The following is a 17,912-nucleotide window of genomic DNA, read 5'->3' as shown; positions in this document are numbered from 1 at the left end:
GCTGCAGATCACCCTGTGCCTGTCTCTTCCCACAGAGCCATTCTGCACTCAGCTTTGGTGCAAGTGAGCCAGCAAGTCCAACAGAATCACAGCTGCCCTTAAATTGAAATACCTCAGAAGGTCCTGTATGTATGCACACATGTATAAAACAAATAAACAACCCCAAAAAACCCAAATACCCAGGAAGTATTCAAAGAATGAAGTTGCTAATTAGCAATAATTTTTATTTTGTCCTCTGTTCTTCTCTGTCCCCCTGCCTCAGTTGGCTGTGAAATGGTGACAGAGCAGGCAGCTGCAGCTGAAGTCTCCCCTCAGTCTGTTTCCTGGCATAGTTGGGACTTTGGTGTTTTGTTTTTCTTAAGCAACTTCCAGCTCATATTTTAGCTCAAACAGTCATAAGCTCAATTTAATTGCAGTTGCTTTCAGTATTGCTATCAAATCTTTCTGCACACTGAGATGCCAAGTCTGAAAGCATCATTCTCTAAGCACCATCTCTTGGGTGACACCCGCCCCTCCCCAGCATGGTCTTTGCACACAGGGTGTCTCCCCACAGCTGCATGCTCAATACCCACCCTCCCATTGGGTTCTTCAGCTAAGCCAGCAACTCCCTGCAATGCACTCAGTGCAGTGGAGTTTCCTGGGGTTGTGTGGCCAAGGTGCTTGGCTGGGATTCACTCAGTTTTTGTCTCTGTTGCAGATCCTCTGTGTGTCTTTCCTCTCCTTGTCAGATGTGAAGGCGTCTTAGGGAGTGTTATGAGTGCTAACGTCATGGTGCTGATAAAATGTAATTTCTGTGAGGCTGATTTCCTTCTTTTTGGGAAGGATGTTGAACCATGTGGCTACTATCTGGAACAGGCTGGGCTCAATGGCTTACTGCTAATTGAGTAAGTAAGATCAGAATTAGACTGCTAAATACTGCTCTAGGACAGAGCAAAAGACTGGAGTTATAGTGCTAAAAATTGCTTCAGAGGGGGGAACTTGGATTTTCTGCTAACTTGCTACCTTACAGTGCCTAAAATCCTGACCCCAGAGACTCTGGTCATGTTCAAGGGTCCAGTTCTGTGCATGCTTGAGCTACTGGTGTTGATGGGTTTCCTAAGCACAGAATCGTGTTCCCAGGCTGTGTTGATGGAAAACATGTTGCTGGCACATGTGTGTTGCAAAAGAGTGGTATGTGTCAATATAGCTTTGAGGGTGTTGTTGCTCTTATCTCCACTGTATTTATTAACCTGGGTCTATCTTGGGTTCTTTCATTCTGCTGCCTCCTTTCTGCAATTGCAAGACTGGGTGGCAGAGCAAAATGGAGGGATTTCTAGTTGGCTTTCATCTTTCTCCAGGAACTGAACTTCAGTTTGATTGGAGAGAAGTCTTGATTTGTGAAAACATGTCTCTCTTCTCCTGGTTTCTTTAATTCTTCCCACATGTATATTCCTGATGCCCTGGGAGTGCAGTGATTGCCTGATCTCAGAGGAGCTGTTGTCTTGTATGTCACCATGGCTAGGAGATGCTTGTGAAAGCAGCAGTCAGTGTGTGCAAAGGGCAGCATGCTGGGTGCTGAGGGTTTGGCTTGGGTTGATGTTTTTGTTTTCTCCCATCCCTCCTTTCCCACTGCAGAGCCCTATGCTCTTGCCAGATCGGGCTCCTAGTGACTGTGAGATAATGGGCTTAGCAGATGCCTTCCCTTTTGTGCAGATGGGGATGTCTCCTCTCCTCCAAACCCAGCTGGGTCACTATGTGAAAGGGAAAAGCAGCCTTCGTGAGTCCTGCTTGCCATCAGGGCCTAGTTTAGTGCTGCGGAATCAGACATGGAAGGGACGGGACACCAAAGACACCGCAGGTGGCACTAAGTCACTGATTCCCTAATAGAGCATAGCGTTCGTCTTGCTCACCTGCGATGTGGCTGATATTCACAGCAGAGCTGGGATCGCTTAGCTGGAAAGCACTGACATTCCTGTTTACTGGCAATTTTGCTTACAGGCAGATGACTTTTTTTCATGTCAGGAAAAAAAGATGCTTGCTAGAAAAGTTTTAGTGGAAGATGTTTTGAAATGGATTCAGCCATAAGCTCAAAGCTGTTAAATCTTCCTTGTTTTCTTTGTTAGTCTGTGTTTTCACCAGCCCTGCATTGGCCAGTGAAACAGGATCTACTGAAAAAGTGTGAGGCCTTAGCCAGATGCATGTCGTCTTCCTTGACTTTATAAAACATATGTAAGATGAGGGTAGCTGTTTGCAATGAGGGCCGAGACAGCAAACTTTCATGACTTCTGTAACACTGCCCATAATAGCCTCTCGTCTTGAGTTATATATCAGCCAGTGGGGAAAAACTTCTGAGTAAAGCTGTGAATTAGGCTTTTCTGTGCCTTATTTTGTAAAGGAGAAGGCTGGTTTTGCTAGCATTTCATGATGCATTTTTCTTTCTCTTGTTGCAGGTGAGGCTGGCGCCAGCATTATTCGAGTGTCAAAAGAAGCCCGGAAGAGGTTCTTGGGCCCACTCCACCCATCTTTCAACTTGGTGAAGATCATTCGGACCTGCCTGTCCAAGACTGTGCCAGACAATGGGCATGAGGTTGCAGCGGGACGTTTGGGTATTTCCCTGACGCGGGTCTCTGATGGAGAAAACGTGATACTGTCAGACTTCAATTCCAAGGAGGAACTGATCCAGGTGACTGGAAACTTATTGCAGAGGACTAGGCAGGAACTGCATGCAGTTTTGTTTTGCCTTGGTCTCCAAATGTCCTTAGTAATGGTGTATAATTGTTAGCACATGCCAGTGTGGTGTTCTGAGAAGAGTAATAGTTTCAGTGGGCTTTGATCTGCTTTTTACATTCTGGATCTCTTTCTTCCTCAGGCCTGTGTCTGCAGCACCTTTATCCCTGTCTACTGTGGGCTGATACCTCCAACCTTGCGTGGAGTGGTAAGTAAGACTCTAAGATGCTCCTTCATTAAATCATATACTAATGAATAAGAAGGCAGAAGGTACTCAGTTTTGGCAGTCTTATTGCCTGTCTGCTGGCAGCAAATATCCTGAAGGGGCATGAGAAATTCCCAAATAAACAACTTCCAACAGTGGATGTGCCTTCTTTCCAGTGCTGCCTGCAGTTGGCTATAAATGTCCCAAAGACTAGAGGATTTAACATGATGGTAATATATAGCAATCTGGGCAAGTGCTGGCTGTGACTTATCATATGGTTCTCCTGGCTGCTTGGTACAATGCTATCTGTCACTGAGGCTCCAACCCTCTGCATGTGGAAAGAACTTGGGTCCAGGATAGAAATCATGAGTGTAATCCCTCTCCCACATGCCTGACACTTTCTGTGGGGTTTTAACTAGTGGTGCTGATACCAGATCTCTTTTCTATGGAGTTCTTCCTGTCCTTCGTCTGAGAATAATGTTCTTCTGCCTGGTAGAGCTTTCTTTAACATCCTGTCCAAGGCTGTCCAGAGCAATTTCTCCCTTCTGTGTTTGTGCATTAGAAACGAAAACATTTGAAAGCTGCACAGAGCTGGAGTGTCTCTGAATATTGCAGTCATGTTTAAGGGCGTCAGCTGAGCTTGGACTCCCCTTGTGCTACATAGGTTAATGCGCATATTAAAAGGCAGTTTGTTTGCAAACTAAATAGTCAAAAGGGAGAGGGAGAGCTGCTATTGATGTGTGTGCGCCCTGCTTTCCCATAAGTGACCTGACCAAGATGCCTCGGTCTGTCAGAGCATGGCATCAAATCTGCTCCCACTGCTACCTGTGTCCTAAAAGTTAGGTCAGTTTTGCTCCTGCATAATATACAACTTAGAATCATAGAATCATTAAGGTTGGAAAAGACCTCTAAGATCATCGAGTCCAACCGTCAACCCAACGCCACCATGCCCACTAAACCATGTCCCTAAGTGCCTCATCTACACGTCTTTTTAAATGCCTCCAGGGATGGTGACTCAACCACTTCCCTGGGCAGCCTGTTCCAATGTTTAACTACTCTTTCAGTAAAGAAATTTTTCCTTACATCCAATCTAAACCTCCCCTGGCGCAACTTGAGGCCATTTCCTCTCGTCCTTTCGCCAGTTACTTGGGAGAAGAGACCGACACCCACCTCGCTACAACCTCCTTTCAGGTAGTTGTAGAGAGCAATGAGGTCTCCCCTCAGCCTCCTTTTCTCCAGGCTAAACAACCCCAGCTCCCTCAGCCGCTCCTCATAAGGCTTGTTCTCCAGACCCCTCACCAGCCTCGTTGCCCTTCTCTGGACACGTTCCAACATCTCAACATCCTTCTTGTAGTGAGGGGCCCAAAACTGAACACAGTATTCGAGGTGCGGCCGCACCAGTGCTGAGTACAGGGGCACTATCACTTCCCTGCTCCTGCTGGCCACACTATTTCTGATACAGGCCAGGATGCCGTTGGCCTTCTTGGCCACCTGTGCACACTGCCGGCTCATGTTCAGCCAGCTGTCGACCAACACCCCCAGGTCCTTTTCCGCCAGGCAGCTTTCCAGCCACTCTTCCCCAAGCCTGTAGCGTTGCATGGGGTTGTTGTGGCCGAAGTGCAGGACCCGGCACTTGGCCTTGTTGAATCTCATGCAGTTGTCCTCGGCCCATTCAATCCAGCCTGTCCAGGTGCCTCTGCAGAGCCTTCCTACCCTCGAGCAGATCAACACTCCCGCCCAACTTGGTGTCATCTGCAAACTTACTGAGGGTGCACTTGATCCCCTCATCCAGATCATTGATAAAGATATTAAACAGAACTGGCCCCAATACTGAGCCCTGGGGAACACTGCTCGTGACCGGCCGCCAACTGGATTGAACTCCATTCACCACAATGGTGTGAAACTTGGCTGATTTTGTCTCTTGTGCAAGCATGCTGGGCAGGGAAATGACCTAGAAGAAGTGTCCAATGTCTAGCCCTTCAGATAAGTGACAGAATCACTAATGGTTTGGTATTTGCTCAACAACTACAGGCAGGGTTTTTGTCCCACAGCTGGTGGGAGCATAACAGTTGCTCTTGCCTGACACATTTTTGGGGCTAGTTGAGGTCAGTGTGGATCAGGCAAAATCTCAAAATTCCACTTACAACATCAGGATTTCTGGAATATGCAGCTGCCCTGGCACACTGAGGGATGACTTCTCATGTCAAGATTCCTCATGGGGAAAGGTGGAGAGGGAATATATGAGATGAGGAAATTAATTCCTACCTCTTCCCCAGAAAACTGTGGCTCTTTGTGTCTCTGAAGGGGGACTGCTGAGGCGAGAGGTTAAATTAGGTTGGGTATGGGCCTGGGAAAAAAGGCTTTGAAACGGGATTGCATGATTCCTAGCATGCCTGTGATAACTGTATTTGCCACAGGACAGACTGACAGGCCTGGCATGAGGACCAGTTTTCAAGGCAATATGATTGTGTGCAAGGTGTAAAATCCATATTCTGCCTTCCTCCTAATCTTTTTCCAGTGTTCACTTCTCTGAGCTCTGGTAGCCCCACGGAGTGGATGATGAAGATGGGTGGAGGGAGAAAAAAAAAAAGAATTCTCAAATACTGAGAAATGGAAGGGTCAATAACTGTTCTGTTAACACGTGCGCTAGCTGTCAACTGTCTGCGGCACATGGGTGAGATGAATCCCTAACAAGGGTCACAAAGCTAGTTGTCAGTGATTCAGATATCAATATATTGTCAGAGATGACTCACTATGTGAGGGAGGGGCCCTGTGAGGGGGAGGACATGATAAGGGAAGGGAACTGGCCACTCCAGAGTTGACCCCAGTCCATGAACCATCCCCAAAAGCTGCTGCTGCTCACGCCTGCAGGCAACTGGGGGCTCCAGCCCATGGCTCTGTGCTGTTGGGGGCTTTGCAGGAGGTTGGAGAGTCGTTAGTCTTGGGTTGCTGGAGGTTTGGGCAAATCTAAAGAAGTGGCGGCTGATCTTAAGTAAGGAATGGTAATTGGCATTGCTTGGGGAATGGTGGACCAGAGAGCGGGGTCTGCATGTGTATTCCTAGATTTCCATGCAGTGAGAAGGCTTTGCCTGTCAGCCTTACTGCAGTTAAGCCTTCTTTCTAATGGCATCCGTTCACTCGTGCTGCCACCCTCAGGGAAACGTATGTTTCTGCATCCTCACTACAAAACTAGTGTTGTCTTAGCTAAGTGGCCAAAATGCAACTCCGTCTTTTTTAAACAAAGTGGGTGTCTGGCACTGTGTTGCCTGCTTTGCTCTGTCCTCTTCCCGCTCAGCCTGTCATGGTCTCATCCTTGCAGAGGGAGTCAACCAGGCATCTCCAGCTCTAGCTGTGCCTCGCCTTGGCTTTTAGTGGAGCAGCTTTGGGGAGATGACGACAATGACAGTTTGCTATGGTTGCTTTTGGCTTAGGGAAAACTGATGCCCACTTTAAAAGGCGGTGAGGGTTCAATTGATTTTTGGCACCTCTGTTGTCTAGAAAGCATCCGGTAAGCAAGCTGGGTGTTCCTGTTTCCAACAGGGTGTACTTTTCCTTGAGTCTAATCTATCTTTCTTCCACTTTCTTCACTGCCCAAACCCAGGTGGTGCAGGAGTTACTAACCATGTCTGTCTTGATACTGTGTTTGGTGAACAATACTTGACATGAGGATGAAATGCCCTGCGCTATGAGTTAGTGCTGCTGTAGCCTACAACTGTAATTACAAGCCATCTCCCTTGAACCTGTAGGCTGTAAGCAGAGGCAGCCCTGAGGTTTGGTTTGCCCCCATGAAACCTGCTGTGCAGCCCACCCTGACCCTGTTGCCTTGATGGGAACTGGATTCCTGTAGCTGAATTTGATTGCTTTCAGCCCAAGAGCCTATGAACTGTTCCCCAGGCTCAAAGGAGCTGCTTGAAGAGGTGTTTGCCTGTCTGCCATCCACAGCAAGAGAGAATGAAGTGCAAAGCAGACGGCATTTTCCTAGGCATTGTGCAGCAAAAGACCAATGTCAGTGGTCAGTCTGCCTGTGAGATGAGGCAAAGCATGACACAGGATGGAGTACCTCCTCTTCTGATCAGCATTTCCATGCCTGGAAAGAGAGCAGAGCTGAAAGATGTTACAGCTGCTGCTTATGGGGCTGTGTAGCTCCTGATGATGATTTGCATTTGAACCCATCCAAAGGGAAGGGTTCCAGGCAGCAAATGGTAGGATCAACCCTGATACAAAATCAGCAGGACTCCTCTGTAACTGAGGTTCACGAGAGCTTGAGTTGTTACGCTGTAAAGGTCTCAAACTTCCTGCTCTTTTGGCTTGACCAATGTCCCTTTCCTTTTATCTTCTGCATGTTGTTTGCTCTGCCAAAGGCCTGTGATTGGGATTGGCTTGCTCAGTTCCTTGTGCAATTATGGTACTTCAAAGAATTGAGTACATGCTACTGGGGTTGTCCTTCCTGCAAGGGTAACGCAAGTGTATTTATGGTACATATGTACAGAACACTCTCTGATAAGAGAGTGCCTGTTAGGAGCAAAACCCAAGTCCCTTGTACGCTGTTATCACACCACAGCAAGTAAATTCCAAATGTGTATGCATGTGTTGGGATTCCTGCTCGATAAGCCTGCTAGCAACAAATCAGCTGGTTTTACTCTTAGTTTAACTCTTAGTTTACTCTTAGTCCACTACTGGGGACCTGTGTCTGAACTTATTTGTTTTAAACACAAGTGAAAAATGGCACAATGTCACAGTGTGACAGCTTAGATCGGTGCTAATTTGCACTGCAGGTTGTTGTTCATGTGTCATATTATTTAACTGGACAACAGTCAAACCCCATAGGAGTTGTAAGTCAGCAGTCACACAAGTGAATATGCCTTTCTCATTGCACACTTGTGACCAACACACTTGACCATAGGAAGAAAGGCATGTAGCAAAAGGACATTATAGACAACACAACTGTGCTATCGCTAGTTTTGATTCCTCCAGTGCTGGTGGATGTACTCCATTCTGTTCCCAAGTTGTTGGCACAAATACGAACAGGGACACTGAGTAAAAAAGCCGCTTGATCAGTTACGAGAACAAAGAGTGCTTCATTTGTCTTGATTTCAGAGGTACGTTGATGGAGGGATTTCTGACAACCTGCCACGATATGAGCTGAAGAACACAATCACAGTGTCTCCATTCTCGGGAGAGAGTGATATCTGTCCACGGGACAGTTCCACAAACATGCATGAGCTGAGAGTCACCAACACTAGCATCCAGTTCAACCTTCGCAACCTCTACCGCCTCTCAAAGGCCCTGTTTCCTCCGGAGCCACAGGTGAGCTTCCTGGCAGCACCAGAACTTGGGGACAGTAGATAGGCACTGGCTATGCTGTGCACTTTAGCAGAAGAAGATTCCAGACGCTGTCAGTTTTGTATCTTTTGTTTGTCTGTTTTTTAACCTTGACATTATCAACCCAGTGACTTGGCAAACCTTGACCATCTGCACAAGGTTGTATAGGTTGCTTGATTTTCTTTTGCTATGGGGAGATCTGGAATTTAGGTGGTAGCAGTTGCTTGGAAAGTATTCCCATGTGGCTCTCTCTAGAGTGGTGTTTGCCAGGAAATCAGGCTCACTTGTAAACAAGTATGTATCAGTATCGGCCATTGGAACAAATGTGCTCTTGAGTTTTTTAAGGTCAGGAGTGAGCCGCCAGCCTGAAGCCGGTGACTGTCTCCTAAAAAGTGCCAGTAGAGCAGGTAGCACTGCAAACAACTTTGCATGCTTCTGAGCAAACACAGCCTCAGATAGCCCTGGCATTGGGGCATAATAAGCATGCATTCATGTGCTGAATTACTTGTACAAGTTTTTCCCTGCCCCCTCTCTAGTCTTAGCTGGCTTTATCTGCAAATGCAGTGGCCCTTCCTGGCATCTGCTGGGAAGTATTCTGGGCTGCTTGTCAGAGTGACTTGCTGAAGGCTGCCCACAGCAGCATCAGCTCTAGGTGGGGAAGTGAGGTGGCTGCAACTCTAAGCCTGTACTTAGGTAGGATTCCAGATGTCCCTTCCAATCTGACTTACCCTGTGATTCCCATATCCAATGTATTCATGTTATACCTCCTATTCCTGCTCAAAACCTGGGAAGAGCTGGCAAGGATAAGACTTGTCCTTGGGGTAGTTCAGGAGTCACAAGAATTCCTCTGAAGCCAGCATTGAGCTGGGTGTTTGCTAGGCTCAGCCAGACAATCTCCAAATGAATTGCTCTTGCCTTTCCCTGCCCACAGGTACTGCGGGATATGTGCAAGCAGGGCTATCGGGATGCACTGCACTTCCTGAAGAAGAATGGTAAGGCAACGGGTGTTTGTAGGGTGCACTGACTTGCCTCTTCTGTGCCAGGCTTGGTGGCTTGGCTTTGACGATAGCCAATATGAAAGGTGGAAGGGCAGAATTGAGCTGTGCCTCAGGTATTGGAACATGGAATTTCCGTTAATAAGTCTATTTTAGCACTTCAGGCAGCAGAGGTGGAGTAGACACCTTTCTAGTGCAATGCAGGACTCTAACCACGCTGATACCAGAGCAGTGGCTTTGGCACAGCTGAGTGTGGAAGCTACTTAGCATGTGCTCAGTGCTACACCAACACAGTTGTTAGGCACCGGTGCCATTTGGACCTCCTGCAGATACCCTGCTCCTTTTTATGTGCAGCTAGGGTATGTCTAATGTGGCACAGCAGTGCAGAGTGCAGGCATGCCCTCAGCAGCCCCCAGCACCTGGCAGTTTGACACTACTGTTTCACTCTCTTCTACGTGCAACCACTGGATTTTCTTGCCTCCAGCTGTTGTAGCAGGTTGAGTGTGTTTGATGCCACCTAGTGTCAATTTATAGCGGATAAAGCACGTTTGTTTGCTCTGTGATGCGTAGCTTACTGGGACATGAGCAGTCATGCAGCTGTGTTTGTGGATTAAGCTGCAGGAGGGAAATCTTAACTGCAAGATTAGTGACTGGCAGATAACAGCAACAAAACACTGCCAAACAGCACCCTGCAATACTTAAAGGGGAAAAGTTAGAATTTCTGGTGGGGAAAGAGAGGATGATCTTAAAGCAGCAAGGTTTCTAACTCATTGTGGTAAGTGTTACAATGGATGTAAGCTAAAGGGACCCGGTGTGATGTATGTCTGTCTGAGGGGGGTTAGGGTCAAGTGAGGGCTAACACTCTAAAGGCCAGGCAAGGCAGGGCAGCTAGTTTATATCGTCCTTATACTATGACTTCTCTTCTCAGGTCTCCTTCATCGTCCAAGTCCTGCCCGTCCCCTCCTTGCCATAGAAGCCCCCCCAGAAGAGAAAAAAGAGGAAGAAACAGAAGCTGAGGACCAACTAGAGGACAATACTGCCCTTGCTGTTGTTGAAGAGCACATCTTCGAACACTTGCCTCCCAGACTGAACCAAGGTATGATCCAAAGGGAGAGAGCCCAGGCAATCTTCCTGTGCTGCTTGGTCCACTTCAGAGGATTATTGGGATGTGGGTATTGCTTGTGGCTGGACTTGGCCATACCTGGGGATTGAACTGGCACCCGCTGATGGTTAGATGGAGTTGGGGAATCTTAGATAAAGTTGTGGCTTACCCTGTGGAGGCTGAACTGGGAGAGGGTCACTCATCTGACAGTGTTCTGCACAGTAAGGAGAGGAGGGGATGTTCACTCCTTTGGGAGTCTGATAAAGCTAAAAGCTGCTGGTCTCAGCTGTGCTCGGAGAATTACTACCCTGAGCAAGACTTCCTTAAGAAGTGGAAGGTGGACAGCATAGACATCAGGCTGGGTAACTTCTGGGGTATGGCAAGGAAAGGAGTAGTCCCACTGGGGGGATTCAACCATGTTCTCTTCTGTCTTCAGCTCTTCTGGAGGCTTGTGCTGAAAGAAGAAGTTTCTTGACTGGTATCACCAACATGCTGCCTATACGTGTGGCCACGGCAATGATGGTCCCGTATATGCTGCCTCTGGAGTCTGCGGTTTCCTTCACTGTCAGGTAGGCCTTTGACTGGTTCCCTCAGTGGTTTTCTTCCCAGTGCAATCAAGTGTTTGATGTAGCTGGTGGAGCATGAATGGACAGAGTAGAATCCTCTCTAAGAGGAAAAAGTTCCTGCCACTTACCAGACATAGGGAAAAAAAAATTTCCTACCTTCATGTGTCATTACAGTCAGTAATTCCAGCTTGAAGGAAGATGACTGTGTGCTGGAACTTGCCCTAGAAAATGGTGATAAATTTTGGAGCCTGGAGAGAGACTTCTGAACTGGGAGTGCAGGGATGAAAGTAGGAACCACACAAGAGGTGGTTCCCCTCTGGAGCAAGGGATAGAGTAGTCCCAGCCATTTCCAGCTCTACACTTATACGGCTGGGAAAACAGGTCTGTCAGACTTGTTCTTAGTACAAAGTACCCTATGAAAAGTTTCTGGAAGGAGATAGTTTGTGATAGAAAAACTCGGGGAAAACCACTTTTCAAATCTGAAAATGGATGAAAAATATGGAAAGTGCAGACACAAAATGTAATGAATAAGTTCCTGGGCTGTTCTCATCCTTCACAGCTTCTCCCCCTTAATTCTATGAATGATAGTATAAATTGCTCTTACTCCATTTGTCACTAAAAATAATGAGTAACCATTGATAGGAGGCAAAACTGGCATTATTTCCATCCTATCCTTTGTGTGGCCCAACTAATGGTCGTCTCCTGTCTCTTCCCCAGGTTGCTGGAATGGCTCCCAGATATCCCTGAGGATATTAGATGGATGAGGGAGCAGATGACTGAAATCTGCAGCTATCTTGTGAAGAAAGCCAAGAAGAAACTGGGCAGCCATCTTTCAGCCAGGTATGGCTGCTTTCCTCCACAGCACTATTCTGGAGGAGCCCCCCATTTCCCCTTCCACCTTTGACTTCTGCAGACTCTACTCCATTGGCGCGGAGCAAGTAAGGCACAAATTGATCAGAAGGATTTACTGCCCAACCTAAAATGCAGATCTGGTCCATGGTCTCTTGGCTTCATTAACTGTTGGGATAGACTCAGCACATGGTCTCCTTCCTTCTTCCCGTTGCAGGGCAGACCCTATAATGAAGCTGTTACTATAGCAATAGGGCAGAAGATGTAGGTCTAATTAAAACAATATGCTAGCTTATTCCATGCTCCCTGTAGAAGACAGAGGTGCTTGTCTGTATGGCATTTGCTGGCCCAGGGTCTCCTAAAAGTTCCTTCCAATGGGTACTTGCATTCAAATGACCTTTTCTGCCTCCAGGTCTAGGCCTGGTTTAGGGTGGGGGAGGCACTGGGGTGACCAGGAAACACCAGAGGGTTTCCAAATGAGACAGAATGCTTTGGGTCTGTATGTGTGCCTGTGCTGCTGAACTGAACTCTCTGCAGTAGGCCATGGCTCGAGGCTGAGGGAAGACTGTGTTGCTTGGATGAGGTTAGGAAACTGTGTATTACAGTAGTAAGCAGAGGGTCCCAGCTGTGATTCAGATCCTAGTACAAGGGGGTGATTCTTACCCACAAGAGCTCACAGTCTGAATAATCAAGAGAGATGAGGGGGGGAAAACAGGCACACGCAGAGATTTCTGACTAAGATCATGCAGTCAGTGGTAGAACAAAATAGCTCTATGGTTCTGGAGCTCTGGTCTGGTGACCTGCTCAAGTCTTCCCATGTACTGATTCTTTGCATGTATTTGCCTTTCAGGCTTTACTATCACCTTGAGCTTGGAGGGCCCCAGAGCCTGCCAATTTCTTCTGCACCGGCTTGTGGTGAAGCACTGCCTATGTGGATGAGAAGCAACCGTTCCCTGTCTGATGTCATGATGAAGTGGGAGGAGTACCAGCGCCAGCTCATGCTGGGCTTGCTTTGCATCAATGTGGACATGCAGGCCTCCCTCTTCCCTCGGGAAGGGTTTCAGATAAAGCTTCCACCTCTAGACTGTGCGAAAGAGTGCCTGCCACTCTTCTGAGCCTGCTGCTGTGAGAGGATGAGGGTGGGTGGGAAGGGGAGCGGATGTAGGGTGGGACTGGTCTCATCCCTCAGGAGCAGGGCTGCCCTGTGCTCGTGAATATGCTGCAAAGGGGATTTCCCCGGGATGGAGACTGGTGGAATTGACTGTAGCCATTTGTTGCCCACTGGGTCAGGCAAGGGATCTCTGTGTTCAAAGGCACACGTGGGCTGATACCTTGCTCTGGACTTGTGTTGAGGCCTGGCCATTGCCTGTGGCCAGGCTGATGCTGACCCAGCTGTGCTCTCCCAAATAATGCACTTTGAATTGCCATTGGCTTTTTGCTGCCAAATAATCAGGACATAGATGATGCTCTCAAGTTCATACAGCTTTTAGCTTCCTTTGATTTTTAGAGCATAAGTCTTCTTTTTTCTTAAATCATCTGACATCCCCTAGCTCTTTGTGCTACTGAAAGATGAAGTAGCTTCTTGCTAAACCAATTTTTCTCATGGCTTTCAAATCTTGTCTTGACTTTCTTGTTTGCTGAAGCCATGTTCTTTCCTCTGTCCCTTAACTGCATCCCCACTGGAAGTCAGAGCTGGCACGGCTGCAGACTCACTGGGACTGCAGAAATGTGAAAAAGTTATGTATTTACCCTGATTCATGTTGTCATGGTCTCTCCCTTTTTTATTTTTGTCCTCATGGAACTTCTGCAGCTTGAACTCTGAGTGTTAAGTAAGTCATTGAGCTTATTTTAAAGAAGTAATTTGGACAGATTTTTTTTTTCCAGGGAAACATGTTGAATTTGAGGCCCCATTCCTGTCACTGTGAATGGAATTAGTGTGGGGTTGCTCTGGAAAAGCTCAGCCTGACTGTCTCTGGATCAGCTTAGCAGCTGAAGCAATGTGAAGTGCTTGTAGGAAGGTGAGATTGTGCAGGGGATGTTGTTTTTGAGAGGCTTGTGGTGGAGTGTCACAGCAAGTGCTGGGGAAGTGGCTGCCTCTGACCAGGGGTCGGGCTTTGCCCCTTAAGGGACCATGCAACTGAAGGAAATTCCAAGTGGGTGATACAGAAGGGATCTCCTGCCAAACTGGGACTTGGCTCTATCTTTTGCTTGAAGAGTTTGGACATTGAGGCTTTGGAGTGAGAAGGATGTAGGCTTGTAGCTATACCAGCCTCACAGCTTGCCTCTCTCATGTTGTGGCTCACAGGTACAGCTCTGCAGCTGGCAGTAGCAGAAGGGTAAGTGGAAGTGAAGTTAGGAGTGTTGGTGCACATGCAGCCTGCTTGGAACTTGTTACGTTTGTCTTGTCCCTTAAAAGACCAGAGCTAGTGGGTCTTGTAGCAGGGCAGGACTCTGCCTTGTAAGGTACTGCCTTCTCAGTGGTGGTCCGGTTGTGACTTGCTGTGCAGAAGCATGAACTCTCTGTTCTTCACAGGATAAGACATGGCTTCCTGTGGGGATTGCATGTACTTAAGCTTAAGTCCTTGCACTATGACATAAAACCAGCTCCTGGTATCTTTTTCTGCAGCGTGCCTAGCTGCTTGAGGTGTCTTCTACCTCTCCTAGCACAAACAGTATGCAACTGGCCAAAGCAAACATACGCTGTCTTTGCTGGGAAGCAAGACGGTATCTGAAGCTGATTACATAGCCTATAGGTGGTATAGTGATTTATAATAGTCTCTTTTGCACCTGTGATTTAGAAAGGGAAAATAACCCCAGAAGTTCTACTAATAGCTGGAGAAAGTAGTGAATCTGCTCGATCGTATCTGCACAAGCAGTGTGGGTGAGGTGGTGGGTGCTGTTTCTTACCAGCACAATTGTGCACTGGGCATGGGGTTTGAGTGTTTGTGGTGGAGACTGTGATAAGCATCAGGACTTTTCTGCAGTGGCCATTGCAAGCTGTGAGGCAATAGATTGGGCAGCTGTGGTGCTAACCAACTGTCCAGGAGATGCCAGTGCAAATATGAACTTGTGACTTAGAGTATCACCCCGCTGCCCTTCCTGGATGTAACCTACCTATGTAACACAAGGGCCTGCATAGCTTATGAAGCAGGCCTGCACTTATGCAGTCAGATTTAGTCTTAAGGTTCACATAGTTAACGCAATTAGAGAACAGGGAAGTTGCTATGGGAAGAGAAAACCGGAGGATTCTGAAACCACAATTGGAATATTGGATTATAAAACAGGTCAATCTTGTGATTGTCTAAAGCCTGTGGAAAAAGCTTACTGCTAGATGGATATAACTCTAATCAAAGTGAACCAGCAACAAGCTACTGTCAGTTAGTGGGAGCAGAATGAGTTTGATGAAAATTGGAATTGAGAAAAGGTGTTTATTTCATGGTTTGCTGTGGGATTTCTTTTCTTCCACTGCTTTGGGCTGCCTTCTTTAGGGGAATGGCACATGCACAGTTGCTTAGTTTGCGAGATGATATCTCTTGTCCCTAATGCACACATAGCAATTGGCGAGAACATATAGATATTTAGTGGCAAGAAATGAGAGCATTTTGTCCAGAAGCAAAACATCTGTGAGGGGAAAAGCTGGATGAGGAAAATTTTGTGCTTAGAAGCTGCTGCCCTTTTGACTCTGCCTTGTTTGTGTTAATACACAGGTGGAGAAAATGATGCAACTATTTTTTTATTTTTTTTATCCCTTCTTCCTGGACTGGTAAAACCACTGAGTGATTATGTAAACCACTAAACTATGAAACAAAATTCTCTTGGCAACAGAGTGCACTAAGAAATTGCAGCTTGGCACCCTTATTCCCTGGATCTCCTCTGTTCTCCTCTTGCATCAAAACCAACTGGGCTGGTGCCATTGTCTTCCAGTGCTCTGATCCAGAAGGCTTGCTGGTTCTGGTCCATGCGTTTCAACAGACAAACCGCTGTGCCTGGTAAAAGGCCTGAGTTTCATTCTGTGTTTCACCTCATCTTTGTTTATTTTATTATATTAACCTCTCAAAGAGAAGCTTTTGTACACTTCAAACTGTAACCACAAACCAAAGCCTGGCTTTAAATATAAAGGTCTAACTCTTCAGGGAGGAAACTCCTGTTTTCCCTATGCTAATTTGCCAGGTGTGAACAGATACTGGGAAAGCACCACTCCGTGTTAACACTTTCTTTGCCTGTGTTTATTCCCCAAGTGATGTAATGGCTGTTGTGTGATAGCTTGTTGGCTTTATAGATTTAAGCTCTGATAAAAGAACTGCAGATCTGTCAAAAATACCCCAAACTACCCTCCTTTCCTTAAGAGAAGTTTCATGCATTTGCTTGAAATTCTTGCTGTTCATTCACCACAGATTGCAAAGGATGAAGAAAGTAGGGAAGATCTTCTAGCCCGCTGATGCAGAAAAAGGGCTGTGGCTATTTTTGAAGAACAGCTTTTTGTTATGCAGTGCTGCCTTGTCTAGATCAGACTCCACTTCTTTGAAATCCCTGGAAACCTCTTGATAGGCTCGGGGTTGGACCTGGAGGGGTTTACTGTGATAGTGCTAACTGGAATTCTTCAAGCCTTTGTTCTACGTGTACCTCATGGCATGCGTTATCTTCTGGGCAGCAGCTGCTGCTTAACCTACACTTGTCAAGTTCATAGGAACAAGGTAATCGTCTGTAGCAGTCAGTCCCTTCTTCAGCAAAATGTGTGGCTGGGCAGCCCAGTGGGTAGTTGCCAGGGCCTCTCTGCTTTCCAGTATATGGTGGTTGAGAGGTCAGGTTCCTGGACAAAAAGTTCATCTTGCAGTCCATGTCCAATTGTCCTTATAGCATTCACTTGAACTCTGCAACGAGTCCCAACCCTTGCTGTTTCCACTGTTTCACGTAAAGGGTCTGTGCATTCAGGAATCCGCTTTTTTTTTTCCCTCCTTCCTGTGAGAGACATACTACTTGCTGCTTTTAACAAGGCTAAGGTCTAACCCTAACCTGTACAACACCGTAGAGTTGTTTTGTGTTGTGCACAACAGTCTGTATCTATGGCATGCTCTGTAAGTCATGATGCATGTCGTATGTTGGGTTTGGTTTGCTGCCTGCCCTGCTGTTAATACTGTTGCAAGCTGATTTTCAAGGGGTAAGAGAAAATACTTTACTTCTGACTACTGTCTGCGGGACCTAGGAATTGTTTTCTCATGACTTCTTGGAGGGCTGTGTATCTGCAACACTCAGACCAGAGAATAAGAGGATCTGCTGTCTGCCAGCACTGGGGTGTCCCTAGTACTTATTGTATATTTCCCAGTGGTTTTGTCCATTTTAAAAAATTAATCTAGTAATTCACTCCTTCCTCTGAGAGAAGACGCCCCCCCCCCCCCCCCCCCCCCCCAAAAAGAGGTTGTAGGAGAAATAGCTGAAACTCTGTGTGTGTGTTTCCCTTAGGGGTCCATTTCTGCTAGACACATGCTAGATGTGGTGGGTGGCAGGGCTGAGCGTTGCCAAAGTCAGAGGGCCTTGCCGACAGTTTTTCCAAGCTTTGTTTCCTTCTTCCTCTTAAATCAATGAGAGAATGGACCACCTCTCCTGGCTGCCACATTAGCCAGTTCGTTTGTGCCAAACATGCCCTGTGCCTTCACAGTGGGCTCTGGCCTGCCTGCCCTCTGTGTCCCTGCGGTGTCTGCCTTTCTGAATGCAGCAGTACTTGTTCCCCTCTCCTCTCCCTCCTTCCCCTTGCCTACTGGTGGGACGTGGATCTGTTTCCAATCTGCAGGCAGCTCCACTAGGACAGTCTCTAACTGCATCCATCTCACTGTGTGGATCCACATCAGCCTTCCTGCACAGGGAGGGGAAACCTCTAGTTCCAAACAGAAGACTTAAAAATGTAACTTTGAAATAAAATTTTTTTTCCTCTGGAGTTTTCTCGTGCTCTTGAAAACAGCATCTAAAGCAGCTCTTTGAGTTAAATGTGTCCTTGGGACTCTGCTGCTGTCACTGAGTTTGAGAAGACCCTTAACCACACAACGTACTTGGAGATCCTGTGGAAATGCTGTGAAAATTACTGATGTCAGAGCAGCAACTAGACCAGCAACAGCATATGCAAGTCATGTATTTACACAGCAATGTCACTAAGTAGTGTTCACAGTCACTTT

General features: G+C 47.0%; 1 protein-coding gene across 1 annotated transcript; it reads left to right on the top strand.

Moving 5' to 3' along the window:
- The first annotated feature begins 1,659 nt into the window (after window positions 1-1,659).
- PNPLA2 (patatin-like phospholipase domain containing 2) lies at window positions 1,660-15,874 on the top strand. The gene is made up of 9 exons (XM_009323440.1): window positions 1,660-1,756; window positions 2,430-2,662; window positions 2,849-2,914; window positions 8,009-8,218; window positions 9,165-9,225; window positions 10,157-10,324; window positions 10,767-10,899; window positions 11,614-11,736; window positions 12,596-15,874. Exons 1-9 carry the CDS (start codon window positions 1,660-1,662, stop codon window positions 12,858-12,860), a joined length of 1,356 nt encoding a protein of 451 aa, XP_009321715.1. The 3' UTR covers window positions 12,861-15,874.
- Window positions 15,875-17,912: the final 2,038 nt, after the last annotated feature.

Source organism: Pygoscelis adeliae, unplaced genomic scaffold (assembly GCF_000699105.1).
Source record: "Pygoscelis adeliae isolate BGI_AS28 unplaced genomic scaffold, ASM69910v1 Scaffold5, whole genome shotgun sequence".
NCBI lineage: Eukaryota > Metazoa > Chordata > Aves > Sphenisciformes > Spheniscidae > Pygoscelis > Pygoscelis adeliae.
This window is presented reverse-complemented; position numbering and strand designations above follow the sequence as displayed.

Excerpts from the sequence above, each read along its gene's own strand:
- PNPLA2 (XM_009323440.1), top strand. The coding sequence starts at position 1,660 with ATGGGCTTAGCAGATGCCTTCCCTTTTGTGCAGATGGGGATGTCTCCT. Across the intron at positions 2,915-8,008 it reads CTCCAACCTTGCGTGGAGTG|AGGTACGTTGATGGAGGGAT; the intron begins GTAAGTAAGACT and ends TCTTGATTTCAG. Across the intron at positions 10,900-11,613 it reads GCGGTTTCCTTCACTGTCAG|GTTGCTGGAATGGCTCCCAG; the intron begins GTAGGCCTTTGA and ends TCTCTTCCCCAG.